Source organism: Dendronephthya gigantea, unplaced genomic scaffold, assembly GCF_004324835.1.
Source record: "Dendronephthya gigantea isolate DGI-Jeju-01 unplaced genomic scaffold, DenGig_1.0 000022F, whole genome shotgun sequence".
Classification (NCBI taxonomy): Eukaryota; Metazoa; Cnidaria; class Anthozoa; order Malacalcyonacea; family Nephtheidae; genus Dendronephthya; species Dendronephthya gigantea.
The window spans coordinates 1,005,819-1,033,070 of NW_021163032.1; the positions used below are offsets into that span (position 1 = coordinate 1,005,819).

The following is a 27,252-nucleotide window of genomic DNA, read 5'->3' on the forward strand; positions in this document are numbered from 1 at the left end:
GTCTTGATTTTGTTTCTAAACCGGTTATTCTATTCAAAATGTCAATCTTAAATGCTGTGCAGATCTATGTTTAAAACTGTAGAAAACACGTAGCAAGAACGCAGCTTTCACCGAAATCGTTTTATTCCAAATCTAGTTTATACAATAGTTGCCTAATATATTACAACTTTACTTTTTTTAAACTTTATATAAATATATCATCTATACCACACTGCAAAGTCAGTGAAAACTCTGGACTTTTACAAATGCTGTAGAACACTCTAATAGTATACTTTTAAATATAAAACATGCAGCAGATATATATATAAATACTTTGTGTGCGAATAATACAAGGTTATATCTAATCAATCAATAATATGATCAATAATACAATCAATAATGTTCTCAATATGAGAGCGAACACCTAAAATATACATGATTAAAAATAATTCACATTTGGCAAAAATTAAATCCTTTAAAACAATCTAAATTCCATTTTATAACATGGTCTAACATTCTAATCTCGTTCCTACCAAAGGCTACTGTAATATAACATGGCAAAACTGCTCGTATAAAATTAATAAGTAACACTGTGGTTTGTGCATTCTGGAAGTAAGTAATACCGTAATAAAGCGATTTAGGGGTTTCATTTCAATTTCATAACTATTGTATTTAAAATAGGTGCCCATTGCTCTTTGCTCCTTACAACGCAAAGCGTTCGCAGGCGAGGTGGTTATGAGATACACATTTTTCAAATTCGTGAAAAACAATGCGGTGGCTCTTTGAAATGTCAAAGAGCTGGTGTACAAAGTCAATAAACGACGTGTGGTTTTGCACTTTTGTTTTGGCAACATATTTGCCACGCAGAGTTTTTGCATTGTCGACGCAAAGAACCGTGTAAACACATAACCTCAGCTGTGTTTTCCATCTCGGATCGAATGGACGAGTGAAATGTTGATGAGCATTACTCTGCACTGCAGTTTGACTGGTTACCAGACTTATCAGGTTCAATCTCATTACGTAAACACGATATCACGTCGTCCATTCGACTTGTAAGAAGCAAATAAGAAGCCTTTCCAAAAATAGATAAAAGCGATTTTCTGCAATATGTAGTTTTACATGGCAAGATATCTACTAATAGATATCAGAGCGAGAACACAATATATTCCTATATTTGGTAGTGGAAATCAATGCGATATTACAGTTACTAAAACCATTCAATTTTCATAGTTCAATCACATTCGATTTGCATAAAAACCTTTACAAATCAACTGTAATAGATATTCGTCGTCTGACATTGCCTATAACCTTGACAACGACCGGTAAGTGGGATTTAATGCTGAAAAGACTTTGTCATTTGCTTCACAAGTGTTTTGGCGAAAACACAGCTGAGCGTATATATACGTGTGTGTATATAACATTAAAAAAATTTTTGAGAATACGCTTCATAGAAAACAATATTATAACAGCGGTGTCTTCATAAATAAAAGAAGATTCACCAGGCAATCTGCTGCAAGAAATCTTTTAGATTTGACCCCCATCCCAGCCAGATCTTTTAAAGGGATCTGAAACGGGCAGGATGTTTCGTTAGTACAGCTGCGTGACTAAAATATAGCAAGATAAACTTCCTCCAAGTGTTCCAAGGAATTTCGTGACACTCCTACGCACTGCTTACAAAATCTTTCAAGGAGTTTGAACATGTGACATCCTAATGAGAATTTCGCACTTGGCATGACAAAAACGGAACGGGGGTGAGGGGAAGGAGTGCTTTTAGAAACAGAACATGTTCTCATAGGAAAAACGTGGTGAATATGTGCAAAAGATACTTTGTAATATGGCTTACATGCGGGATACATCGGATCCTAATAGGCAAGTGACCTCGTCTCCTCCACGGGGGGTAGTTTAAATGCCTGAATCCCTTGGATCGGTTGGAATGTCATCAGTGAAGAATCAAGAAGATGTGGGTGTCCTGCAAAACTCTGCAACAAATTAAACAAAGGATTAGCACAGCAGAGCATCGTAAATCACGCGCAATCCTGCGCGCAAACAATTTATTTTGTTTTCAGGATTACACCAAGCTCTAAAACTGATGAATATTGCATTGCATTCTGTGTCTCTCGCAACGTTATAACCATTTCAAAGAACGTTCAAATAGAAGATTAGCACCATCAAAAGAGTCATAAATCATATCTAAACCTACGTGCAAACAGTTTGTCTCCTAAGCCTTCTTAATCTGGGTTTTTTATAATATTTGCGCTGTTGTTGTTTGGCTTTAAGGCCTGACCCCCAAACTTCGAGATAACCCTTTTCACAAAAACAGTTCATTTTAGAATTCCGCCTAAACTGGACCGCGATTTGTGGGTTGCCACATTCAGATACTCCACAGTAAGCAATTTTACAACACCCGTCACTGAGCCTGTTGTACTTCGAAGTAATGCCAACCCAAGCTTACCCTGACTTTAACAATCCGTGGTCTGGCTGAGCCGTATGCACTTCTTTTCCAAAAAACTTTCTAAAATTGAACATCAGAAAATAATTAGTTGTAATTTGCCCACACCCGACTTCGTTTGCCCCCCCTGCTATGCCCGCGTAATTCTAATGAAAATAAAGCACTGTTGAGGCTGCCTAACTTGATTACAAAAAGGATTCAGATCTTTAACAGTTAGTGAAACCTTTCAATGACAGTCCATGCACATGAAGAATGAATTTCAGCTCTTCATCTGTCAATGCTGATCGACCCATATAGATATACCCAGGGTTTTAGTGAAATCTGAATAATTCTATGCTCAGACTGATAATGCTATACCCAGACTGACCGCAAAACAGCATAATACGCGCGGTCGGCTGTTCAATCATTTTACTTAATTTGCATGCATCGCGCGTGCTCCTTCTACATTGATTATCGCTAAAGGATAAAATATAAACAGGATTTGACTTCTTTTGCAACAAAAATACACAGATAAACGACAAAAACAAATACGTGGAGCTGTGGAGGCGTTTCTTTGCAGATAATGAAAAACGGGAAGGAACATGTTCCAATAGTGGTGATATAAAAAAACACTAAGAAATGCCAATGGAAATTAACACAGTCATACGATAATTGGGTGCAAAGTACGAGGATTGTTTCACAATTTTTGTCCCTTTTTTATGCTTGGAAGAAGCCAGATAGTTATGATATTTTAAGAATGAACACTGAAGCGGTTTCATCATGACTAAAAGCGAGCCATCAATCAACAAAATTTCAGCAGGAATTCGCGAAAGGATTAGACGCATGAACAATTTTTAAAATCTTTCTTGTGTGTTTACCGAAGTCATGGTTACATCAACTTTTCTTAAATGAAAAATTTAATATGCGCAATTAAGACTTGGCAAACAGAAGCAGGCATAATGAATAAGGTAGTAGAATAGTAAAACGTATCCTCAAATGTTGTGATCGGGGCGATAAATTTCCTGAGATGTTTGAGAGTAGCGATAAATGATTTTGTCGCGGCTTGCAATAATGATAGGCAATGAGATACGTTTCAAAAATGAGCTATTACAAGATCCTGTTGCTTAATCCGACAAGAATCAAGCTATGAGGCACGCATTAGAATGTAGGTTACAGTGTACAAGCCGATCTTGCTGATTGAAATTGCCTCAAATTATGCTATTCATTGCACGTCACAACACAGCAAGACCATAACTCAAGAGAAAAAAACAAGTCAGTAAAAAAGATCCATTTACCTCCAAGTGAGCAAATTCATGTGGGCTGCATGCAGTTGACCTTCAAAAATGCATTCTTTAACGTTTAAAAGCTATAATTGTACATACCTGTTGCATCTTTTCAAAGTCAAGAGACGGGCGACTATAAAGCCTTTCATGGGCTGTCATACGGTGTCTTTTTCTTGTATGACTGTCGGAAGGACGTATTTTCGCGTTGCGAATAGGGCTTGACTTTTGTCTTATATCATCGTTGCCATTTGGGTTGGAATTGCAGCTTCGATGCTGCTTAGAAAACAATTCTTTTACTTCATCATCACTGGAAGAACTATCATTTGAAAAATTTTGTTTCGGAAAACGAGAACGCTTCACGTCGGACCACTTTCGTTTCTCGGCAAATACACCTCGATTTGAAGCTGGGAAGCCTTGGCCAGCCAACTTTTCCCCGTTTTCTTTATCCTCAGTTTTAGTGCTTTCGTCTTCTTTATTCGGTTCGTTTAGGAAATGAAGCGTCCGTACGTGTACGTTTGGCATGCGTGTATGAAAAGGAGTGCGAATTAAATCTTTAGATGCTGTGTCAGTATTTTCACTCTCTGTTCGACAAACCTCTTCTATACGCAAAAAACAATGCAATATATTAGTTTACAACCTGTTCCGACAGGTTGGGGCGACTCAATGAACTTCAAAACAAAAACAGCTCCTTTTAAATCTATTTATGTATTGAGTAGGTTAATTATTGTTGAAAAACTTACGCTGCCACGTTTGCTGTTGTATCCCGTCGTCTTCTAGTATTTCCCCTTGACCAACTGACACGATTGACCCCTGAATGAAAGCGAAAAGACAACAATGGCTTTAAACTTCCTACACAAATTTGGTTGAAAGTACTAATTTGGCAGGGGAGCTAGATAGAAACGTAGAGTAGCCAACAATTTAAACTTACATTGCTCTCGTACGGTTTGACTTCGTTGAGCGACTGTGTTTTGAACTTAGTCAAAAGTCTAAACATTTCTCTTTAATCTTTCCACAATGGCTCAGCGTTGCACTGTTTTGAAACCCCGAAGATAGACAAGGCTAGAAGCCTTGCTAGCTGGGCCGGTGTGTGCACTGAATAAAGAAATAAACCAGATTCAGTCCAATAAAGTAGATTTTATTTACTTAGCTTTGGTCATTTGACAAAGGGCTTCATGCATGAACACAATTTTATAAAAACATCCACAAATGACGTATATAGCAAATGAAATTATATATCTCTACCTCCCAAGTCCTAAAGCAATTTTCAAAGCGAAATTTACATTAACTTAAACAACCATAAAGGATAGGCTAAATAATTCCCTCATATTAAACCACAAGCATTGTTTTTATACACATGCCCTTTGGCGGCTGTCACAGATATTTTACCTCAAACAGTGCATAGAATATGACCGTTTTCGTTATTAAAATACTACACTATTCATGTTTTGTTCGCAACAATGGTATTAGCGAAGTCCTAGCATTAACTTCGCGAGGTTTACGTCGACAAGTCTGCGTTTCAAGGTTATTATACCACAGAAATATTTTAATGATTTTGGAGTAATTTCACGCAAGTCCAAACACAGCTGTCAAACACAAGACCGAAGCGGTTTGCTTCGTTCTGTATTGCGACTAATAACTGGCAAAAGCTTTAAAATATATGCCATTTTAATTCCTCTCTTGTAAGATTATACTAAAACACAGAGTATCAATGCCATAGTCATCTCAGAGGTGTCGAAAGTGTCAGCAAATAGTTTACAATAATATATGAAATTGACATAGTACAGCATTAATGAACAGAGACAGTTGCTTTTACGCTGGGAAAAGACAGCTGAAAGGGCGCACGCAAATGAAATATAGCATATCAAAGGCACCATAAGACAGGCAGACATACGAATAGTGAAATTTATCGACGATAAAGTCAAAAGCAACGTACCTTTTCATTTACTCGTAAGTACAAATCAGAGCGTAGCTGCGAACAGTTGTCGATTTCACTCACAAGTTGTAAATGCCTTCTCGAACGACGAGTACTAGGCTCCACGCAGCCCCTGGGAATAAAATCCTGTGATCTGATTGGTCGAACACTCAACTTAGAGTGTTCCAGTCATATTGAGGTCACGACCTCGGAACAGTATATTCAAAGAATAGTTAAAGAATGACTAAAATAATCCATATTAATTTTAAGAAAACGATTACCAAGCACTTTCTTTATTGTGGTGATAATGACGAAAACCTTAGACAGCCCTCGCTTTGACACCATAGTGAGATGGTTATTGGAACGTACTAATGTAGCAATATTGTCATGGTTACTTTCAACGTTTCGCGATGCAATTTCACTCTAATATCATGAAATGTAGCTTGTTGTGTTGCATTTTCATTTACATACCTTTGAAATAATAATGAACACTTAGCATTTTACCGAAAGAGACAATGATTCATTGCAATTTGCAATTTAAGATGGCGTGTGGTTTCTAGTGTAATCTGATGTCACACAACAAAAACGTTTTATAAGTTAAATTAGTTAATATTACATTATAAATAATTTAATAAATACTTCAAATAAAATTAAAATAGTTTATACCTTTTAAATTTCTAATGTAGTTCTTCATATTTATATAATAAATAAATAAAATATGTTTAAATAGTTGAGATTTAGTATTTATTTAATATTATTAGAACAGTTAAATAGAAAGACTGAATTTACTTTTTTTGGTCAAGAGGTGGTCGAGATTTTGCTGTAGGCCCTCAATCGTCTCTCTCTGTTCCAAATTCTTTCGCACGAGCTGAAAAATGGTTGAAATATACTGAATGTTTGAAATACATTTCATTTTTGGCAAGGAAGGGAAATGAAAGTAACGATATTCTTTATCATGACTGTTGCGAGAAAACAACTTTAAGGCGAAGCCTTGGGTTTATATAGAGTGTATTCTCACGGCTACGAAGGAGGGGAGGTTCCCTCCGGCCAAGGATCCCCTTCTCCAACTCAAAATTTCCCTAATGAAAAGACCTGGTAATCGCCATAAATAGCACTGTCATCACGCAAGTTTCCAATGAAATATATACAATTAATAAAAGATACCGATTCAATATACGGTTTACTTTGTGAAAAACGAAACGGGGATATTTCCTGTCAGTACTCAATATCAACGTTCGTCACTTCCATGAGTGAGATGTAATGAAAAAGCGACAGATCTCAGGCGAAAACGAATGACCTCAACTCTTGAAAGTCCGCCCTACATCAATCATTACTGAATCATGCACAGTGTCCGATTTCATCTGCCCATCCAAGGCTGGTTTCAATATGTCCGTGACTGATGCGAAAAACCACTGCTCGAAAACGCCAAAAATAGTCTTGTTGCTCTTGCATGCTCTCTGCAGTTCAATTTTTATTTCGACTGTAATAGTATACCCATGAAAATGATGAAATGTATTCATAATTGCCCGAGTCACCTTGATAAGTTCAAGATAATTACGAATGAATGGAAATCATAAGTCACAAGCCTCAAAGAGGATGTTAGCGCTTGTCTATGATGATGCATTGTTCTCTTTTAATGATGATAGATCAAGGCTGGATGTTTTGACTAAATATACCTGACAGTATCCCTAAAACGTTTGGAATTTGATGAATATAGATGTTCCAGCTTTTAATTAATTCCACCTCATGGCAGCGATGTCAGTCGAGATAACAGGATTAAGATACCGCTACAGAAACCGCGATTACATGCATAGAGATAGCGTAGTAAAATTATACAGGAATAGTAAAAAGCTCCTTTCAAATATATTGGCTTTGTATCATAATATGGATTTCAAGCAGGAAACTGGCACTATGATCAGTTGGCAACTCGACGTAACTAGGGAAATTAGTTTCTATTTTATATGCTTTGTATTTTGAAGTCTAAACAAGGGCATGAGTGTAATATCTATTTTGAACAGATATCAATGGAGACGCTGAATAAGGAGAATGGAATTCACGAGGTGAATTGATGTAAACCAATCAAAATACATCAGGTTTTGGTCACACTTAAGCTCTGCTTACACCGACAGCACTTAAAACTGAAAGGAAAATACAATACCATGGTGTTTTCCTGTTTGTAATATGCAACCAGATCTATCAATTGTTCTCGAGACGCATCGCCCAAGGAACCTGAAAATTTTGAATTTATTCACTTGAGATGCTGTCGAAAGGTGTGGACCTTATGGTGCGGCAGGTGGAGGCCGATGAGAGGATTACCTGGCGACCCCCCGCCCCCACGACTAGTGTGATGATTGCCGCTGTGTTAGGTCCTTAATATTGAACTCAGCCACGTTCCCAGGGAACAAGGCTATATTGGGCTAGCATGTATCACAGTCATACCTAAAGCAACAGGGCTTTGAATTCCGGCTTCGAATTCAGTTTGAACGGCAACAGAAGCATTTCCGCAATCCATGTTTTGTGGCCTTGAAAAAAGAACGCAAGAAAAATAGTTGGAAGGTTATCAACATGCAGTAATTTGATCATTCGTATTTGCATTGTTTCCCGTAAATCTGGTTCTCATAGGTCACCGATTATCGGCGATGGCCATTGTCGGTGATCACTGAAGTTTAAAGGGCTTTGTTGTTTGTTCTTTCTTTCCTCAGCAGCCAGAAACAATACATCGCCGACTATCAGTGAATAATGAGAACCATGCAGAGACCTCTAGTTGATAAACCGTCTTCAATTACCTGTCGTTACCATTATCGTTGACGCGGGGACTGTTAGGCAGGAAATTGTCGGCTTCCTGTAGTTCCTAAAAAGATAACTAGTTCTAGAAATACAATGTCTCGGTAGGCTCTGAATGCAATATCATTTGCAAGGGAAGTTCAATAAAAAAATGCGAGAATACACGAGGAAGCTCTGACAGAACTTGAACAACAGGGTTCCTTTCTCAGGCCAAATTAAGGCTGGTTGAAGTGTGCCAAAATATTACGTTCCACTTCCCTTTACTTAAACCTCGAGATTTATGAACTTTAACCTGTGGTGCAGCCAGCCTGATAATTTAGCCCCGCTATGTATATTTTAAGCCATTACTCATTCATTTCTTTACACACAGATTATCGACACTCCATTACCTTTCTCAGCCAATCAGGGACCGTGCTTTCCGATTCGGACAAATTCCGAGCCTCGCCACTATTACTAGCGGGGATATTTCCCTCAGCCGCTACGGCGTCGTCAAAGTCCTAGGTGTATGTGAAAGCATGTTATCTTTTGAGATAAATTCAAACAACAAGTTTATGATTTAACAAGTTTACGATAACACCCTCGAGGGAACACGCACACATACAAACAACCTTTCATCAACCCTTCCACGTCAAAATAAAGGGGTTTGTTTCACTTGAATGTATAACGCTAGCCCAATACGTACATCTTGCAACCATCTCGGTGTTTCCACCTCATCATCGGACAAAATATTCCTCGCCCCCGAATCTTGACTGTTGGTAAAGGGATCATCGCTGCTTAACGAGAGCGAACTTAGACTGTGTGAAAACGAGTCACCCATATCACTGGTCCTGTCGTTTGAATCGATCTGTACTATATGCAGAAGAAATATGGGTTTAGCTCAATGTTAACAGGAGTATTTTTAGTTGTTGATGTCGTCATGTGCTGACGTATTATGTATTTTTCATAACTTACACGATCGTGGAGAATTCGTCGCACTGGGAGTCTTTATAGTCCTACTCCCAAGAACACGATCTGCAGTGAGATGAACAATATAAGTGGATATTCAGACGGACTATAAACATGTAAGTCATTAAGTAAACGGGACAATTTGCATATTTGACTAACTATATTGATCAGGAATATGAGGGTAAACCACCATAGCTGGAAAAAGCATGCTGAAATTAGCAAAAATGGAAAGTTTGCTAACGAAATTTTGTAAAATGCTTACAATATATAGCCTAGCAAAGTTTGAAAATCTGTATACTTTTCTATCGATCATGAAAATTGTTTCCATTTTCTTTCGTTTTTCAGTACCATTTTCTGTGCACACTGAGAAAGAGCAAGGCGATATCTTCCCAATTTTACAACATTTCGTTGCCAAACTTTGCTGGTCTATTAATTTTAGTCAGCTCTCCAGGAGTATCTATACTTCTTTTGTTTTGCCAAGGTGAAAAAATAGTCTAACATGCAAATTGTCCACTGGAATTTCACTCTTCTATAATTGAGCTGAAGACAAAAACTAAAGATCGTCTCACCCGCCACGATAATGGTATGCCAATAGCGACATGCCAAGCTTGTGACTGCATGAAGTGAGCCAAATATGGGCTTGGGTAATGACGTCACAGGTATGCCATCCTTTGTTTTCTTTCCCAAACTAGCGACGGGTATGCCAAGCGATCCATTGTCACCTCTACCCCAGGAGTATACATGATTCTCTGCATGGAAGGCAATCAAGACTAAATTTCGGCCAAGAACCTTAAAAAAACTTGTGAACAAAACGAGAAACAAACACGTCACTCACTAGCAGTGCAAACAATGGTATAGCCATCACCGCAAGCCGCGTGCAAAACTTTGTCCCCTGATAAGTTGCTTTGAACACGACACGGTCCTTCGTGACGTTTATAATCGCCTTGACCCAACTGCCCGTAGGAGTTATCCCCAACTGTCAACAGATGTCCATATACTAAAAAAAAGAATATCCATCAGGTGATCCAGAGACTACTATCCAAATCCAGATATGACATACCAAATTTATGAACTAATGGCTTGTTTAGTGATGCCACGCGAAAAACAACGCGCATTTAGGCGGAAAAACAAAGAAATATAAACTGTTTATTATGGTCTTCAGGAATTCTTCAATGGCAATTGCCACTATCTTGACTTAATCATAGCGTTTCAACGTATATCTATCTGACATTGAACTGAAAAAAGTTCTAAGATTTTCTGATTTTAATAAACAGAAAACTGTATACGCGGCATTACCGTAAATCCCTGGTCATAACACTATCGTGATACGGCCTACATATTTGTACGTACCATCGACAAAGGCAGAATGCGTTTTTCCAGGAGCAATGCTACCAATACAATGCCTACAAAATAAGATATCAAAAAGCTGAAATAGATTCTGTTATAACAAAACATGTCGGACGAAAAAAAACAGATTGATTTCGCTGCACAATAGTGACAATACGATAGCTACCTAGTTAAAGATCTCGCGACGGTCGGTACGTTTGAAGAATAAACATTTCCTGAACTCTAAAAAATGAAAAGAACCCTGAAATGCGATGACACAATGACAGGAAACATGCACAAATGCAGGCAAAAACATCAGCCACACAAACAAAGATCTGCCAAAACACATACATTAGTATTTCTCTTCTTCAGACGCGACGGAAGATTCAATGCCAAATTATTGTGTTCGTTGTTCCCAAACGCCAAAACTCGTCCTGAAGTTGTTAACAAGAGTGATCCATCAGCACTGCAATAAACAGCCTTGATCTTGTCTGTAGGAGGGTTGACCTATAATAAAACTAGGATTTGTAACAGTTTCTCCAATGGGGCGCTTAAAAACAAAGCTTCGGAGATCAATGAAAACCTTTTGTGGCGTTGCATAATCTTCTTCACTTCCTACTCCAAGACGACCTGAATAATAATAAATACATCTTGAAAATAGATAGGTCGTCTTGAAAATAGATAGGTTATTAGTCCACCCGTCAGTCTTTTTCTCTGCTTGAAATAAGTTGTTTAACTAAGATCGAGTACACTTTTACCTTGTTCACCACATCCCCAAGAGTACACGCCAGAATCTGAGAAAATGATATAAAAGTTAATTACGAGATTTCGGGGCATGTTGTTCCAAAAAGATTATTTGTTGAAGTGGGTTTTCAAGGAGGATACCGAAGAAAGCATATACCGACTATACTGTTACATAATTTTCTTATGATATTGGTTTTTTATATGTTAATATGGCCATAAACCGTCGCCATGATACAAGTCTAAACATTTGACAAAAATTCATAAAATAGGTTATTCAAATAATTCATCTGTCTGACTGTTCGTCAGTGAAATGCGTTACCTGCCAAAGCGACCACATGGCAATCCCCGCAGGAAATTTGTTTGATCGAATCTTTCATGAAGTATTCCACGATTGTCGGTTGGCAAACCTCCTCCCCAAACTTCTGATCACACCCCAAACAACCATAGTAATCTGAGCCAAACATGTAGAGCTTACCTTCGTCTGAAATAAACCATTGAGGATCCTATGATTATATCATACTTGTGGTTGTGTAGAGTAAAAATTCTACATTTCTACTTAGCCTTGGTGCAAAGAGGGAACTGTTTGACAAAGACACTATACTGCTTGACTTCGATAAGGCAAAATGATCCAAATAACTAACCCGTGAGACAGGCAGTAAAATCTTCGCCACAGGCAACTTGTTTTACCGCTATCCCATGAAGTTTTTCGACTATTTTTGGAGTACGACACGAGGCTCTTAAACTGTGGCCTAGTTGCCCAACCATTTGACCCATGCCTTGAGTTGCCTGTGAACAAATCATTGAAAATTCAGATCATAGAATTGCGTCGAGGTGGCGCGCGAATTGCCGGAATTGGTGGGTTGAAAACTACTTTACAATAAACCAAGTTTATATATAGCATTGGTCTGACTATATAATTTGCTTAAAAGTCCCATTAAAGTTCAACTCGAGATCAGCAAAAGCTGCATTGGTTCAGAGTTGATGAAAGTTGACTGGATCATAGTCGGCCAATATTTCAAAATATAACGTTTTAGCACTCACAGCCCAAGTATAAATTTCTTTCTCCACGTTTACGACAGCAAAATGAGATCTTCCTGCTGCAACCTATATAGAAGGAAAATTGATATATTCGTTTGTATATTCGCCGGATACTTACAGTTACATAATACATTCAGTTACATCTATACCTGTAAAACTGTGTTGCCTCCTTGAAAAAGATCGATTTTCTGAGGAGTTTGTTTTCCACCGCCCCAGCAAAACACCTGTTGAAGGAATTAAAGTACAATAACATACGATATCGTCACAAGCTATTGTTCCTGTCAGCAGGGGTCAACGAGTCAATATCAGATGTCAATTGTTGTTTCCACGAAAGGGTCTTCGTAGTTCGTCATCACAATTTTGTCTCTGCCGTTTTACTTGCTACTTAAGCTTATCCCATTTACCATACTGACAAAATACATGAAATACATTTGCCATATTACCTCACTTATTCTTGAGGATATCACTGGAAGAACTGGCTCGACAGCTGAAATCAGCCTAAAAATAGGCACGAACGCGAACGTAATTATTTTGAGAGCAAAGTTACAATAGAAGTTTAACCCAGAAAAATCTGAACCTTGTTCGCCTCGATGACGTGTTCAACTTCCAGATTTTCCCCGACATCTCCCTAAATACAAAGGAGTAAAATGAAATACAATTTTGAATAGCTGCAAAAAGTCATCAGCCTACCCTTGGATTGAAATCAACAAGGGATTTTTCATCAGTTCGTCTGCAGAAGGTCTTTCATCTGGGTTCTAAGAAGATTTGAATTTTTTTCCATGAAATAAAAGACCAGACTATTTTCTTTATATTTCAGCTAAAAAACCACCTGATACAGAAGACTGTTTAGAAGATCTCTAATTTCACTTGTATATTTTTCATCTATGTCCTCGTATTCTCCTTTGACGATGTCCCAGATTAACTTGAGTTGGTTCTGCGAAAGATACAGCCATATTGTAATTGTGTTCACTATCTCCTTCACTTTCAAGTAAAAACGACTTACCGTTGCGTCGAAAACTTTCTTCAAAGTTAACAGCTCGTAAAGAACGCAACCAACAGCCCACAAGTCGCTCTTAGAATCGTATCTATAAGATGACAATATTGGCATTAATTAAGAAATAGAAAACTCCTTCGAAATGAGTTCACCGAAAATTAGCTAATATTTCTTGTCAACTCATACTTTTCTCCTTTACATAGTTCAGGAGACATGTAATACGGCGTTCCGACTACCTAAAAAGATTTGAATTGGTCTTAGAACGGATACCTAGAACAACTTTGAACTCATGCTGTGGTTTGTAAGCCAACCCTAAGAGAGATTTTGACAAATCGATTTCTTACGGTTTCTGCCATTTCTTGTGGGTCTTCGAGAACTTTAGAAATCCCGAAATCACCAAGTTTTAACAAACCAGACTTTGTCAGAAATATATTTAGTGTTTTAATATCTCTAAAAGCAAAATTATCAAATTAAGGTGCTGCTTGCTGGGGAAGATTTAGTCTGAATCAAACCGATGCAAGTTACCTATGTAGTATGTCATTGTCATGGAGATGTGCCACAGCACTGACTAACTGGTAGAAGTCATGGATAACATCCTGCAATGTAGAGATACGTACATTCTGGAAACACTTTAAAACTGGTTTGAAATGAACACAAATATACATTTTACTCCAGCCATTTTAGCCAGACTTACACTTTCTTCAAATAAGGACGTTGCTCTGCTTATCTTATCATGCAAACTTCCACCTACAAAATGGATTTATACATCCTAACTTTAGTGATAATTGTATCTCAGATTGTATCTCAGATTGTATCTCTCAATTGTATCTCAGATATCCCATTTTTTGCATTTTAGATCTTGACATACAAGGTCAAATGGCTTTCTGGTTGAAGAATTCAAAGTATATATACCATTGCAATACTCCATTTCAATGAGCAACAGATTTTCATCCATGAAGTGATTAAAATACGCAACAATATTTGCATGATTTAATAACGACAGAATCTCAATTTCTTTCATTGCATTTACTCGTTCTTTCTCATCTGCTTTCGATAAATCCACCTCCTTCCATACCACAAGACTGTTATCCTTAAAATGCAAACAGGATTGTGCCAATGCAATTGTATGTTCATAAGAGGATGGAATGTGGAATTGCAGGAAATAAATTTATTTTAAAACACTGCATGAAAAGATATTCAAACAAGAGCTTGCTGAATTGTGACTGCAGGGTATTCAGGTCTGAAAGGTGTAGTTGTCAACATATTTAGAAAGGTTCATTTTACAATGTTGTTCGGTGAAGAAAACGCCAGCTGTTCCAATGTCTGGATAAATTCACAGACTATCAATAATTAAGTACGTTTGAACAAGATAGAAGAATACATACTGTATAATGCAGTACAAAAAGCCTTAATATCGTACAAAATTCAATACAACTTATCATTCAAACAACTTCCAACTGCTTCTATATAGAACTAAGCAGAGAACTTCTGCACGGATCAAACTATACAGTACTATTATCATACTATTATATCAACTACTCCAATTTGAGTGAAACATATTTAATAGAAATGCGTGATCGCCGTGATGCATACAACGCACCTCAATCTTTCTATATAAATTTGCTTCTCCAAATGCTCCCCTACCAAGAGTCCTGACGAGGATATAATCTTGCTGCGCATCTGATCCTGATATAAAGTCAGACATCGTCTAAAATTTAGTTGCAAAACAATGCCATCAGCTAAGTAAATATTAATATATTTTGAAATTAGCTTTCCCTGGCAGCGATCGAACGATTTCCCGACAGCGGACCAGGTTTTCAATAAAACTTTCCCAACAGTTTTTGCAGAAGAACGACGAGGTATACAGTATGAATGAAAAGCTTTTCCAAAAAAACAAATCAGTTTTCACGCAAAAATTCCAAGTTTACGGTGGAAACCAAAATATTTTTTAAAGTTTGTAGCAATGTTTGTTGTCGTTTTCAGGCCCTTCACTGCGAACACGGCCGTTCGACTTCAGAAGGAAATTTATTCATTTTTCGAAATACTTTACAACAAAGTGGAAACAACGAGCCCAAAAACCTCAAGATGGCGGATGCGTCGAGGAGTGGACAAAAGTAGGAAACCTGCAAACGTTCGCCTTTTTTGCGCTATGGCGATGTTGTGTGGCAAGCGAGAGGATATACAAGTTGTTCATATTTCGCAGCAATTGGCCGAAGCTGTAGAGGTTATATTGAGTCCGAATTCTTCCCAAGACAAGCGTATGCAAGCTACAAGGGTACATGGCTTTTTTGTTTGCCAGATTGAATAAGTCCATTCCAAACGTTACACGATCCAGATTACAAACATGCACTTTTTGCTATTCCAGGACTGTGAAGAATTCAAGAACAACAAAAGCTATTTAACAAACTGCGGGATCTATCTGTACAGCAATCATGCAAATTTTATGGTCAAGCATTTTGGGCTGCAACTCATGCATCATGCTGTTAAGTGAGTTTGTATGCATATGACCGTCAGTCAGTATTTGTGGTTTGGTATGTTTTATGCAGTGACTGGTGAAATATTATATTGGATTTTTATGAAGGTTTAACTGGAATGAAATGCCTGAGGAAGAAAAGAATGACTTGAAGTTATTATCATTAAACCTAACTGAAGGGGTAATAAAATATAGACAATATATCAAGTAATTTTGCAATTTAAACAATAGATAAGGAGATGATAAACCTCTTTAAAAAACCTAAACTTCATTTTATTTATCTATTGTTTGAATTGAATTCGGCATAACCAAAATGCTGCAATATAAGTTAGGCCTATAGGGTTGGTTGAATGACAATCTTATTCTAACAAGAAAGCTATCTTTTTATTTCATTTTCCACCAGTTTGCTAAACTCTCCAACATAGACTAAGCTAACCTACTGACCTGAAAATTGTTTCCCTGTAGTGCACCAGTTCACTTCTAGATGAACCATCCTACATAAAAGATGCAATAGCAAAATTCACAGTTGAAATCATGAAGCGAGAATGGCCACAAAACTGGCCAGATGTCATCAAAACACTAAGTGAAATATCCCAAAAAGGGGTAAGACATGCCATACTCCAGACATGCACCCATACCATACTCCAGACATGCACCTAATGAAGTAACTTCAAATGGTTAATCTACATAGAATTTCATGACTACATCTTAGCAAGCTCTTCTCATCATGTTTTCTAATATCCACATTTCCAGCCCTCACAACTTTTCACAGTACTACGGACACTTTTATTCCTGGCGGAGGAATCGACAAAAATGGATGGAGATTTACCAGGTCCACGGAGAAAAGACATGATGTCCTCCATAAATATCATTCTGGCAGATTTATTCAAGTTTTTTGTGAAGACATTGCAACTTACTGCAGAGAAAATGAAAGAAATGGTAAATGAAATGATATACATAACATGTATTGTATATTCATTTGTTGATTTACAACCATGTAAAGCTCTCTGTCTGTCAATTTGCACCTTCATCCATAGAACTATTAAATAGAACATTTCTATTGAAGAACAAAATACTTATAGTCTTCAGTTTTTTCTAGAAAACACAATATGGAAACATAACTCAAAAACATACGGAAACAAAACATACTGAGGTATATTTAAACTCATTGAAATATCCTGGTCAAAATTCAATAGTGAACTACCCTCGGACTGTATTTTGTTGAACTTTTGTTTGTTTTTCAAAGGTTGTAATTCAGAAAACTCTAGCCGAGTCAGTCTTGGTAACTCTTTGCGGTTTTGTTGAATGGGTGAATGTCAAATACTTGGTGCAAGAAGAAGCGATTTTACTGCAAACGCTCTGCCTGTTGTTGCAAGAGGATGAGCTTCGGATGAGGGCCGCCGAATGCTTAGAGAGCATCGCAGGACGAAAGGTGCAAAAAATTGCAAGATTGGATCATTTGACTAAGTTCAGTTTTCTGAAGCGGGAAACATACTTTTAGGAAATGCATAGGAAGGTCAAGAGGGGAGAATTAGGCCATTAGGAACAATTTCCCTTTTTTTAAACATATTCCAACAGCTACTTCAGATAAGGTTTATCAGTGGTGATGCACCCTTTCATCAGTCACTCCCTGTTTTAGACCATAGTCCCGCGACACATCTTGTCTGCTTTCAGTGTTCCACTATAAACGTTCATTCTCTTAGGGGCCACTGCTTGAACGTCCTCCTTTGCTCATCTTGTTCAGTACGGACGCATTGACGCTGATATTCTCGTCTATCAGGTTTGTTTACAGACCCATATTATTGCCATATTGAACGAAAGAAAATCAAAGCCGAGACCTATCGGTTTTAGAGTTCACTGGTCAGTGAAACATCTACAATTATGACACTACAATTATGCAGCATTTGTTAAAACCAGTACCAAGTTAACACTATAGTAAAGAAGATCAATTTTCATTCATTATTTTAGAAGTCTGGTCGAAAGCAATGACGGTAATAGCGATGATGAAAACCATTCGTTCCTCAATCGAGTTTGTAGCATTCTCTCTTTGATGGGAGAGACACAACTCGCTAAACTCTGGGTAAGTTTGAACAAAGCCTTCAGAGGGAGCGTCACAGAACTCTTCTCTTCATTTGAGCAGTTTGTCTTGATTACGTAATTGCATTTACATCAGACGTGCCTATTTTTATCATTCCAGGGCGCTCCTGGGTGTGAAGCAGTAGACGAACCAGCTCATTTTCATCTTTACTTAGAAGCGTTACTATCCTTGTATCGACACGAGAACATGGTAGGTCCTTTAGGTTATGAATGAAAAAAAAAATTTTTAATGCATCACAATTCTCTGCTATTCTCTTTTCCAGCTGACTTCGGAGACGATAACCAAGACATGGACAAGTTTTCTAAAAAATAAAGCGATTTCTACGAATCCCACATTCTGTTCTTTTATTCCGCAAATCTTGGAAATATCAAAAACAAAAATTTCAAGGGTAACAACGAATTGTGTGCATAATTATATTTCGTGTCCGACCTTGAGACTTACCCTTGTAAAGATTAAAATTAAGATTCAACGGAAGATTTCTTTCCATCTGCCACAGGGTCTACAGCCTGCAATAAACTCAAGTAAAATATTATATCCAGACACAGATTTTGGCTCGATGGCAGAGAAATACAACGCGTGGACAAGTATGCAATTTTAGATTGACTTATGCTAGAGAAAGCAAACCTAACTGGTTAGCTTTCTGAAGTATAATTTTCTCTAAAGTATAAGCCTATAAGGCCTGTTTGATATTATCGATGCAAAGCTCTTTATAGAGTGTACTGTATATACTGAAAATATTCGATTCACCAATATTTTTAACGTGACAAAACGAGTCGATTCATGCGAGCGTGGGTCCCTGGCCAAATGAGGCAATTATCGAAGGTGTGTGCGCCACTGATCCATAGACAATACTGGATCAGTAATTAAGCTTGAAGGTACCGTGAACACAAAATACAAACAAAAATTCATCCTTATTGTTTTTGGCGCAAGAACTATTCGTCATGACTCGCCGCTTAGCAACTGGTATCGTGAACAGACGCAGTCGTGCCCCCCCCCTGGAACAGAACAATTTTATAAAAAGAGGGCAGCTGCTTTTGCTTACGGTACCAGATTCGACCAGGCACATCCCCACACCAAAACCAACACGTGGCTAGCCGGTAGTGTCGCCCCACAAATACACGCTCTTTGTATGATTTGTACGAATATTGAAATGGGGCACACTGACTTGTAGTGCATTGATAACTAATTCACTAGTTCTCATCATTCAAATTGATTTTAACACAAAAATTAAAGAAAAACATACATCCGCCCTCCATCGGTGAAGAGAACTTGTTCACGACAATGACGTCCAAAAGAAACCGAGGATTTCAAGGTTCATCTTAATGGGGAATGCATTCTTCTTTATTTTCTGTCAGGTCTTCGAAGGAGCACAAAAGATATCGTACAAATCATCACGTCCTTGTATCCAGCAGATGCTTTCAACCACGCTGCGAGTTGGTTACTGAAACTCACTAACACACCGTCATCAACAGGTGGTCGCTCTTGTATTCTGTTTTGCAATCACGCGGTGACCTTTCTCTCTGTCCCCCCACTTCTCAACCCACCCCTTAATCGCTTGACTACTTGACTTTTTCCTATCCCTATTGCTTGACTTCCCCCCTCCCCCTACTTCTCGATCCAATCTCTCAAGTTTCTTTTCATTTTTCACTAGTGACAGAAACAAGCGCTGCATATTATGAATGGGACAGCTTGACCTGTTTCGCGCAATCCGTGATAAGCAAATTGTTCAACAACGATGCTGAATACTTGCAGGTACGAGATGCGTGAGGGAGAACTGTGAAACAACGAAAAACAATGATAGAATCGCAGTGTCGATCCTCGTGGATAGGAACGAGGGTCGTGTGAAATTCAAAGCATTTTCTCGCCTTGATGATCGTATTGGGTTTTGTTATTTCCAGGAGTTGATTAGATGCCAGATTCGAATGGATAACACAACAATCGGCTTTTACGACTTAGCGAAAAAATGCATTGAGAATCTTGTCGATTATGAAACGGAGGTGTGTATATTGCGACCGTGAGTCCATCATCCACATAGTTTATGACAAACAAATCATGAATTGCTTCTATTTCAGGATTATCTAGAGATGCATATGCATGGAATGCCAAACAGATTTACTAAATCTATGGTTCAAAGATCAATTTCATTATTCTTTCCAGGCGTTACTGATAAAAAGTTCAATAATCACGTGTCTGGAACCGTTCATTCCGTTTCTTCAATACGATTTTGAGCTACTTATAAAAGTCATACACAAGGTATAATACCGGTATAGATGTTTTGCATTGAAGCCTTGTCAGGGAGGACAATTCTGATTCTGATCACCTTCGAAGTTCCTGGGTCGCAAAAGTCAGCTGTTTAGTCAGTTTTTAGCAAAGCAATTCACTTAAAGTTTTCAAAATAATTCACATAAGTTTTTTTTAAATAGATATTTCACTCTGCTTCGTATCAGCATCCAAATGAAGAAGATGTAAGTAAAGTGTGCTTTAGTGAAGTTCTTCTGTCCTCGTCATTAGTTGAGATATTCGTGCGTTTTAAAACCATTTTTTTTACGGTGAAGTTTGGGCATAAAGCATTCGAGTTCAGACGAACAGCAGCCTCGGTATGGATTAGACTCTGTCTCTCGCATTACAAACTGTTGATTGTAAGTAGCAATAACTTAAGACCATGTTACACGGTGCAATTTTTCTTGCAATCTCTCAAAAGTAGAATTGCATTGCAAATTGCAAAAACAATTGCACCGTGTAATAGGGCCTTTACATGATTAAACCGTTGGTCCGTTAACGGCATAGTGCGCGTCCAGATATGAAGTTGAATTGTGGGGATAAACGAACTTTGTCCTTTCATCAGTTTTCAACATGGGCAGTTAACAACGTTACAGATTCTTCCACCAACTAGTAAACAATGATATTTCCTCTCAGAATATTCTTGATGATCTAACAAAACACATTCAAATGTCGTACGACAACGATAGCTGCACGAGCTTGGAGCGATCGCTATTGGCAGAAGGCTTGGTTGTTATAAGGTAAGGTATGCGGCTATCAAAATAGCAAAGCATAACATAACATAGGAGACACCCAGGTATACACAGGATATTTTATTTTTCAGCAATGGTTATGTCAATTTCGAGAAACAAGAGAAATACATAAATGAACTTTTGGCTCCAATAAGGGAGGATTGGATGAGCCCCGAATTGGAACAGTGAGACATCAGTTATTTTGTTTGATTATTTTCCGACACTGATTGTACGGTGTGTCGGAAGTCAAATCGCACTGTATCTAGATCTTTGATTTTGTTTCTTACAACAACAGGGCGCTGTCTTCACCTGAAGCATTTTTATCCTTTATTGGTCTGTACAATTCAAACGAAGGTAAAACGGTTTTCCACTCCAGTCACAACGAATCCCTCTCAACCACCAGTTCAATATTTTCTCTATACTCCATTCTTGCGCCTGGTCTAATAACGACTCTCTGTATCAACCTGTAATAATTGAAACTCTCCCGCTTACGCTTACGGGAATGAGTTTAGATATTTGGTCTGAAAGACGTCATTCCGCTAAAACAATACTCAGTTGTTAAAAATATACTGAATACTTGATATTTTCTTGTTTATTAGACGAACACATAACGCAAAAAAGACGATACACGGTAACGCATAGAAATTGCAACGTTTATTCCCACGGATTTATGAAATAAGCGCGTGGATTAACTATTTGTTATTAGACGAAGCAAAAGACATGCCATAGTATTTTCACTTTTTCTCTCACAGCTAAATATGTGCCAACGATACATCCACGCTGTTTTGAAACGTATCGAGATACCCAAAGATTCTCAGGTGAATGCCTTTAGTTAGCTCAAACCAACGTAATGCTCTCGGTTTCAAAGACTGGAGGTATGGTGCTCAGGGGCCGGTTGTATAAAACTCTTCAACTACACTTTGCATAGTTAAATCCTATTTAACTCAGAAATACACAACTCTGATTGGCCAATTCTGTCCTTAACTACAGTTAAATGTTAACTTGTCTTTTATACAACTGGCCCCTGGTAGGTAATTACCCTCTTAAGCAAGGATGGTGTTTGGTCAAATCAGTTGTCGTCTTAATTTTCAGGCACAAATCAATGGTGGATTCAAGACGAGACACGAAGACGTGCCAAGAAATCCAGGGACATCTTCAGTTCTTCCTTTGTTGTCAAATATATTTCATCTGAACAGGTTCATCGATCATGTATAATCTATAGTATCGATTGAGAATCATGTATCGATCAACTTGAAATGAATCTTGTCGATTGTGCTAGTGGATAGTAAATTTGTATTTGGATATCAGATTGTGTAACTTTAAAGATTGCAACTCCGACTACTTCGCCAACTTGTCTATCATAAATTTCTAGGGTATTCAGCAGAATTTGGGATCCAGCTGTGCGTGTGAAAATCCCTCACCATCTTCAACCCGCATTGGACATACACGAATCAGAAAAAGCAGCCATTTTCGGTGAGTTTACGTGCGCTTGTATTCTGAAATAAATGGCGAATAGCGAAACAGCAAAGTTGTCCATTTCTTAATCGCAGGTCTCGACGCACGAGATGGTGAAGAAAGACCCAAGGCAGAACCAAAGCGGTCCCCTGTTGATAACATGAAGACCTTTCTCTTTAAATTGAATGAAGCATGGTACTTGAATTGAAAAGAAAAGCTTAATCAAATGACAGTTCTCTATATAGCGTCCAATACAGGGCAACAAGTGCATAGCACATAACAATTTTACCATCCAGTCAGTCATAGCATAGGCAGCCCAAATATGCGTGATAATTTCGACGCGATAGATTTTTCGGCAAATTGTCAACATGGTGTAATAAATGGTCATAGTCACTGACCTATATAATAATTCAATATTATAAAGCTCAGTGGTCATAGAGTACAGAAAGTTTTTGTTTTATTTATTAAAGTGCCATGACGCTTGCGGATTGTTCACGGTTGGGAGAAGGCTTTTATGGAGCGCCATCACTTGGCCAACATATCGTTACCTATGTCATTGAACCGTGGAGATATGTGCCAAACTACAGGCTGCGAATTTTCATTCATATCCTTTTGTCACAATAGTGAAAATTTTAACAATAGCAAACTTCGTAATATGACTTTTGAAATATGTAATTTTCCTTGACCTGGTTTCAAGCGGATTTTTCAAGATGTACTGTCGAGTGTGCCCGCCATCTTACTACGAGTCAGCGGTCGTTCCCGTGGTGGTTGCGGCGTTATCTCTGATGATCGATGTAGGGGGGTTTTGTAACCAAATGTATGAAATCTATTCTATTTGTAAATAGATTCCAATTGTGTTTTTTTTGTATGTCTGTTTTAGCATTTAAACAAAGACTGGGAAGTCGTTCGTAGCAGAGAGATTGTCAGGTCAATGTCCAGATTATGCTTTGCGCAAAAGACCGATCTTTTTTTCTACTCTACCAAAGCACTGCATTGGACTTAATTCTTAGACCTTAACCCTTTAGTTTTTTCTTTAGGCCCCATCTTGCATACATCGAGGCTCCTGATATCGACGATGAAGAAGAGGCTGATAAAGACAGTGAAATCATCGAGAATCAACTGGTTCATCTTTTGACAAAAAACTTTATGGAAGCATTCTGTATGCAAACGAGTTCTGTATTGCATGAAAATCTTCTCAAACCAGCTCAAAACGTACTCAATGTTTCTAATCCTATTAATATAGTTTCAATGTGCACCATGAAAAGACCGACTCATTTTGAAAGCAATTCCCCGCTTACAACCGAAGAACCAGGTGCGGAAATATAGAAAAACCGAAAATAGATAACTATTGTACTGATGTATCATATTTCTGAGAATGCTTCTCTATAAACGAGGAAGTCTGAGAGCGTCGCGAGCTCTTAAAATAGGCAGTGTCCGAAGAAATTAATCGTAGAAATTCGCGCGCTTTACGATGGTCTTATAACACTGAGTATAAATTCTTGTTGTAGGACAAGTTCTGCTTAAGCCAGACTGTTCCGAGGACATGTTGGAAGAACTTCCTCAGTTTTTACTGAGACACCCAGTAAGTATACTAAGGCTTCATTCCACACAGGTGCAGTAGAAAACTATAGAAATCCATGTCTTGCATGTAGTTCTTATTGATCCGTGGCTAGTTGTACGGCGGATAACGCTATCCAGCATTCGTACAACTAGCTCCTGGTGTCCAAACAGGAGAAAGCCTTTGGTAGAAATGACAAGTGCAGGTTTTTTGCATTGAATGCAACTGCTCGTTCGTGAAGCTGGCGTAACCATAAGAATTCAGTCGAAACTCTTTAGCAAAACATTTCTTTCTTAGAAAACATGCAAGATTTTCCTTTTCCTGCCGTTCGTATCTTTGCAATGGCCGGACACAGCTGGTTTTGTCAAAGCTGCAAAGCTTTGCGTTCCGTTTGTAAAACAGGTCAGTGACTACGAGAGACGACGTCAAAATACTGAATTTTATATGACAACATATTATGTGGTATTGGATGTGGTATTAATGTAGTACACACGTGTGTTTTTAAGATCGTGAAAAACCCGCCCACAGGTGTTGCCATGAGCCAGGAAATGTTTGATCAGATTTTCACGCTATGTCTTAAGGTAAGGGTTTTCCGATTAGAGCCACTGATCTGTTAATACACTGGATGAAATGTTGTACTTGTTGTCATTTAGGGTTTACAACTCATGGGCCATCACGTCGAAATAGGAGCACAACTCATTCGAAACGCGGTCACAATTTACGACATCCTGGTCAGTCATGAATATTGCGTTTAGTACCGCTCCCGCACGCCCGCCCCGTAGAAGCCCCCCTTAAAATATCCAGCCTTCGCGAAGAGTCTCGTAAGACGCGCATGCGGTCGCGAGCAAAAGATATCCTGCTTATAAATATATTTTTACTTATTCAGCGCCCTCTGTTTCCAAGTTTAAAGGATATTCTTCTGCAAGTTCCAAACGTGGATCCTGCCGTAGTGAACGTACGTGGAAATATAGAATAATAAATACTGTGTGTTTCGCTTTTACAAAACAAAACAAAACAACTGTAGATAGGAGTCTATGCCGAAAGATACGCCGGCAAAAAACTACCTTTTTTTTCAAGACCGCCACAAATTGATGGGATTTTCATATATTTTTTTCCTACGAGTTATCGACATGCATAGATTAAGACTGAACAGCCTTGAAAACACGCACGCATTAAATATTAAATTTTTCCAATGTGGAAATAAACTTACCACGAAAATGCGGATCGTATTAAGTCAGACCGCAAACATCGTTATCATGGTGGAATTTTTATTGCGTTCGGATCGGTGCTTGATCAAGTTGATTTTTTGAACAAGGCGATTTTGCTTATACGCTCGTGCGAAAAAACATGCTGAAAATCCACTCGACTTCAGGTGGTGGGAAATGAGGGCGTACGGTTTGGACGTGAGTGTAATCATTACACAAACATACGTCAAATCATTACACAATCGTTACACAAACATGAATTTATCAATGCGAAATGGCATTTTCAATTCCTCAGCAAACATTGCGTGACTTTTAACGCAAATGAGGTCGTCTCCAATGTATCTGCCACCTGTCTTCATTTAAACATATCTACGGAACGAATAATTTCACTACTTTTGGTAAAGAAATTCCCCGTACCCGCCCATTTAAGTGTTATTAGGTTTTTATCTTTCTCTTATCAACGGTTACGGTTGCACCGCTGTTCAATTACGTCATTGACCGTAATGCATTTTGTTTGACAGAATTACGATCTCACGTTGCTGTCTGAAAACAGCCACACGGAGAAGCAAAAGAGGAAGATATTTCGAGGTCTTCTGTCTGGTCTTATTGGAGTAAGTGAGTTGTTTTATCTATAAGATCTCATCTATGTCGATGAAGGTTCTTCCCTTCACCCCCCTCCCTCTAACGTATGGAAACTACAGGTTTTGCAGACAGGAGTAACTGTGATCGTTGGCACACAGCTGGCTAAAAGTACGGCAGTGTCTATATTGCATGTAATCCCATACGCCAGGAGAAGAATTTTACATACAATTATCAATATTCATCACAAGACAGAATATTTATTTTTTCTTGTTCAGTTTTGTTTTAATCATTGTCATTTTCTGAACATATTTCGAGCCTTTTGAGGTCTCGTTTTCCTTAGCTTTACTTGTCAATCGCTTCAAATCATGATTAAAAGCTCATTCTTTTTTATGCTCTTGTTATTTAGAAAGAAATCGGGAAGTTGTTTCAGAATGATATAACTATACTAAACCTTCCCGCCTTGCCTGTCATCAACAAAGAAACACCTTCGACTCTGGCTGATATAGAAAATCCGGACTACGGATTGACAAGACTTTTCGAGCCCACAAAACCCTAGATTATAAATTAATTTGTATTAGTAACACAGTTGTGTTAACGATTTGAGGTTTTCAACAGAATAAATTTTTTAACGCGCAAGACCTACAACTGATCAACTTAGGACATTTTCATTCTTAAAACACAAGAAAGTTTAACCGTTCCTTCTTTCAAATATTACATGCCTAGAACTACTAGGAGGAGGGAAATGGGCAGAGGAGAATGGGCAGAGGGGAATCGGCAGGGGGCAGCCAACTCCTCAAGCTAGAGATATTTCAACTTGGCACAATATATATTAGAGTCAGCAGGAAAGCATCATCACTACACCAAGGGGGCAACACTGCCCTGTCCCGACGCCAAAAATCTGAGTGCAATGTCTCGTGTGTGTATCACGTTATCAACGAATACCTCGTTCTTAATGCAACCTAAGTTGTAGTCAAAATATTTTGATAATTCAGGAGATTGCTATCGTGAAATGAATGGACAGCGTAGGATCATAAATTGGTTCATAGACGCGGGTTGTTCCCAAAATGATTGTTCAAAGCAATCTAGTTGCTGAAGTAACCCCATGCAGAGCTGAGATCACAATCATCACGCTCAGCAGGGAGCAAAATATATTTTTGCCGTCTCGAGACAACATTAAGACCTATCAATCTAATAGTTAATAAATACATGAAGATGTCGTTCGGTGATTGGTCAGTTCTTAAGTAAAGTGATCATTTTTACTTTGAAACGACAATTTTCGTAACGACTGTCCTGTATTGTTACAACAGATATGGACTGGAGTAAATCGACCGTTAGAAAACCTGAGCCCAGGATGGATTCAGTTTCGTTTTGCCCGCCATAAAGCTGCATTTTATGTGAATTTAGGAAGAAATATGCAGTTCATCTGTCGAAATTTTT

At 38.2% G+C, this 27,252-nt stretch overlaps 3 protein-coding genes across 7 annotated transcripts; 1 reads left to right on the top strand and 2 right to left on the bottom strand.

The window, feature by feature from the left end:
- Positions 1-114: 114 nt before the first annotated feature.
- On the bottom strand, positions 115-4,776 carry LOC114522066. 2 transcript variants are annotated; one of them, XM_028542683.1, is made up of 6 exons: positions 4,619-4,776; positions 4,431-4,500; positions 3,790-4,289; positions 2,432-2,491; positions 1,823-1,958; positions 115-1,544 (listed from the first exon to the last, which is right to left on the bottom strand). In XM_028542683.1, exons 1-5 carry the CDS (start codon positions 4,682-4,684, stop codon positions 1,842-1,844), a joined length of 813 nt encoding a protein of 270 aa, XP_028398484.1. In that variant the 5' UTR covers positions 4,685-4,776; the 3' UTR covers positions 115-1,544; positions 1,823-1,841. The 2 variants fall into 2 exon arrangements, with proteins under 2 accessions (XP_028398484.1, XP_028398485.1); XM_028542684.1 differs by lacking the exon at positions 115-1,544 and adding an exon at positions 1,551-1,687.
- On the bottom strand, positions 4,695-16,374 carry LOC114522065 (serine/threonine-protein kinase Nek9-like). Of its 3 annotated transcripts, XM_028542680.1 has the most exons (32): positions 16,351-16,374; positions 15,034-15,141; positions 14,346-14,523; positions 14,128-14,180; positions 13,959-14,029; positions 13,778-13,883; positions 13,620-13,669; positions 13,443-13,524; positions 13,269-13,373; positions 13,130-13,194; positions 13,017-13,067; positions 12,883-12,937; positions 12,589-12,663; positions 12,443-12,505; positions 12,043-12,187; positions 11,721-11,882; positions 11,416-11,451; positions 11,241-11,287; positions 11,009-11,164; positions 10,845-10,900; positions 10,682-10,734; positions 10,167-10,328; positions 9,901-10,080; positions 9,338-9,397; positions 9,069-9,235; positions 8,776-8,883; positions 8,389-8,453; positions 8,042-8,124; positions 7,761-7,831; positions 6,392-6,470; positions 5,624-5,735; positions 4,695-4,782 (listed from the first exon to the last, which is right to left on the bottom strand). In XM_028542680.1, the coding sequence occupies exons 2-31, from the start codon at positions 15,136-15,138 to the stop codon at positions 5,683-5,685; spliced, it is 2,742 nt and encodes a 913-aa protein (XP_028398481.1). In that variant the 5' UTR covers positions 15,139-15,141; positions 16,351-16,374; the 3' UTR covers positions 4,695-4,782; positions 5,624-5,682. The 3 variants fall into 3 exon arrangements, with proteins under 3 accessions (XP_028398481.1, XP_028398483.1, XP_028398482.1); XM_028542682.1 differs by lacking the exons at positions 4,695-4,782; positions 16,351-16,374 and having other exon boundaries at positions 5,657-6,073; positions 15,034-15,388; XM_028542681.1 differs by lacking the exons at positions 4,695-4,782; positions 5,624-5,735; positions 16,351-16,374 and having other exon boundaries at positions 6,280-6,470; positions 15,034-15,388.
- On the top strand, positions 15,515-26,446 carry LOC114522064 (exportin-5-like). 2 transcript variants are annotated; one of them, XM_028542678.1, is made up of 38 exons: positions 15,515-15,708; positions 15,799-15,920; positions 16,015-16,087; positions 16,372-16,509; positions 16,660-16,845; positions 17,006-17,059; positions 17,153-17,338; positions 17,610-17,686; positions 17,875-17,986; positions 18,104-18,193; positions 18,267-18,392; positions 18,501-18,588; positions 19,360-19,476; positions 19,656-19,756; positions 19,903-20,001; positions 20,162-20,257; positions 20,428-20,469; positions 20,560-20,643; positions 20,921-21,024; positions 21,108-21,200; positions 21,311-21,369; positions 21,615-21,646; positions 21,768-21,833; positions 22,108-22,211; positions 22,388-22,488; positions 22,566-22,665; positions 22,941-23,074; positions 23,167-23,264; positions 23,351-23,397; positions 23,508-23,629; positions 23,714-23,782; positions 23,979-24,052; positions 24,326-24,430; positions 24,535-24,609; positions 24,682-24,759; positions 24,915-24,983; positions 25,755-25,844; positions 26,222-26,446. In XM_028542678.1, exons 1-38 carry the CDS (start codon positions 15,526-15,528, stop codon positions 26,369-26,371), a joined length of 3,744 nt encoding a protein of 1,247 aa, XP_028398479.1. In that variant the 5' UTR covers positions 15,515-15,525; the 3' UTR covers positions 26,372-26,446. The 2 variants fall into 2 exon arrangements, with proteins under 2 accessions (XP_028398479.1, XP_028398480.1); XM_028542679.1 differs by lacking the exon at positions 20,560-20,643.
- The last annotated feature ends 806 nt before the right edge of the window (positions 26,447-27,252 follow it).

Coding starts and splice junctions, on each gene's coding strand:
- LOC114522065 (XM_028542680.1), bottom strand. CDS start 15,138: ATGTCTGACTTTATATCAGGATCAGATGCGCAGCAAGATTATATCCTC. Junction 11,165..11,240: donor ATTATGCAACGCCACAAAAG/GTTTTCATTGAT, acceptor GTTTTATTATAG/GTCAACCCTCCTACAGACAA. Junction 5,736..6,391: donor CCACCTCTTGACCAAAAAAA/GTAAATTCAGTC, acceptor TTTTATTCCCAG/GGGCTGCGTGGAGCCTAGTA.
- LOC114522064 (XM_028542678.1), top strand. CDS start 15,526: ATGCGTCGAGGAGTGGACAAAAGTAGGAAACCTGCAAACGTTCGCCTT. Junction 22,666..22,940: donor TTTAAATTGAATGAAGCATG/GTACTTGAATTG, acceptor TATTTATTAAAG/TGCCATGACGCTTGCGGATT. Junction 24,431..24,534: donor GCGTTCCGTTTGTAAAACAG/GTCAGTGACTAC, acceptor TGTGTTTTTAAG/ATCGTGAAAAACCCGCCCAC.
- LOC114522066 (XM_028542683.1), bottom strand. CDS start 4,684: ATGTTTAGACTTTTGACTAAGTTCAAAACACAGTCGCTCAACGAAGTC. Junction 4,501..4,618: donor TCAAACCGTACGAGAGCAAT/GTAAGTTTAAAT, acceptor GCTTTCATTCAG/GGGTCAATCGTGTCAGTTGG. Junction 1,959..2,431: donor CACGGATTGTTAAAGTCAGG/GTAAGCTTGGGT, acceptor AATTTGTTGCAG/AGTTTTGCAGGACACCCACA.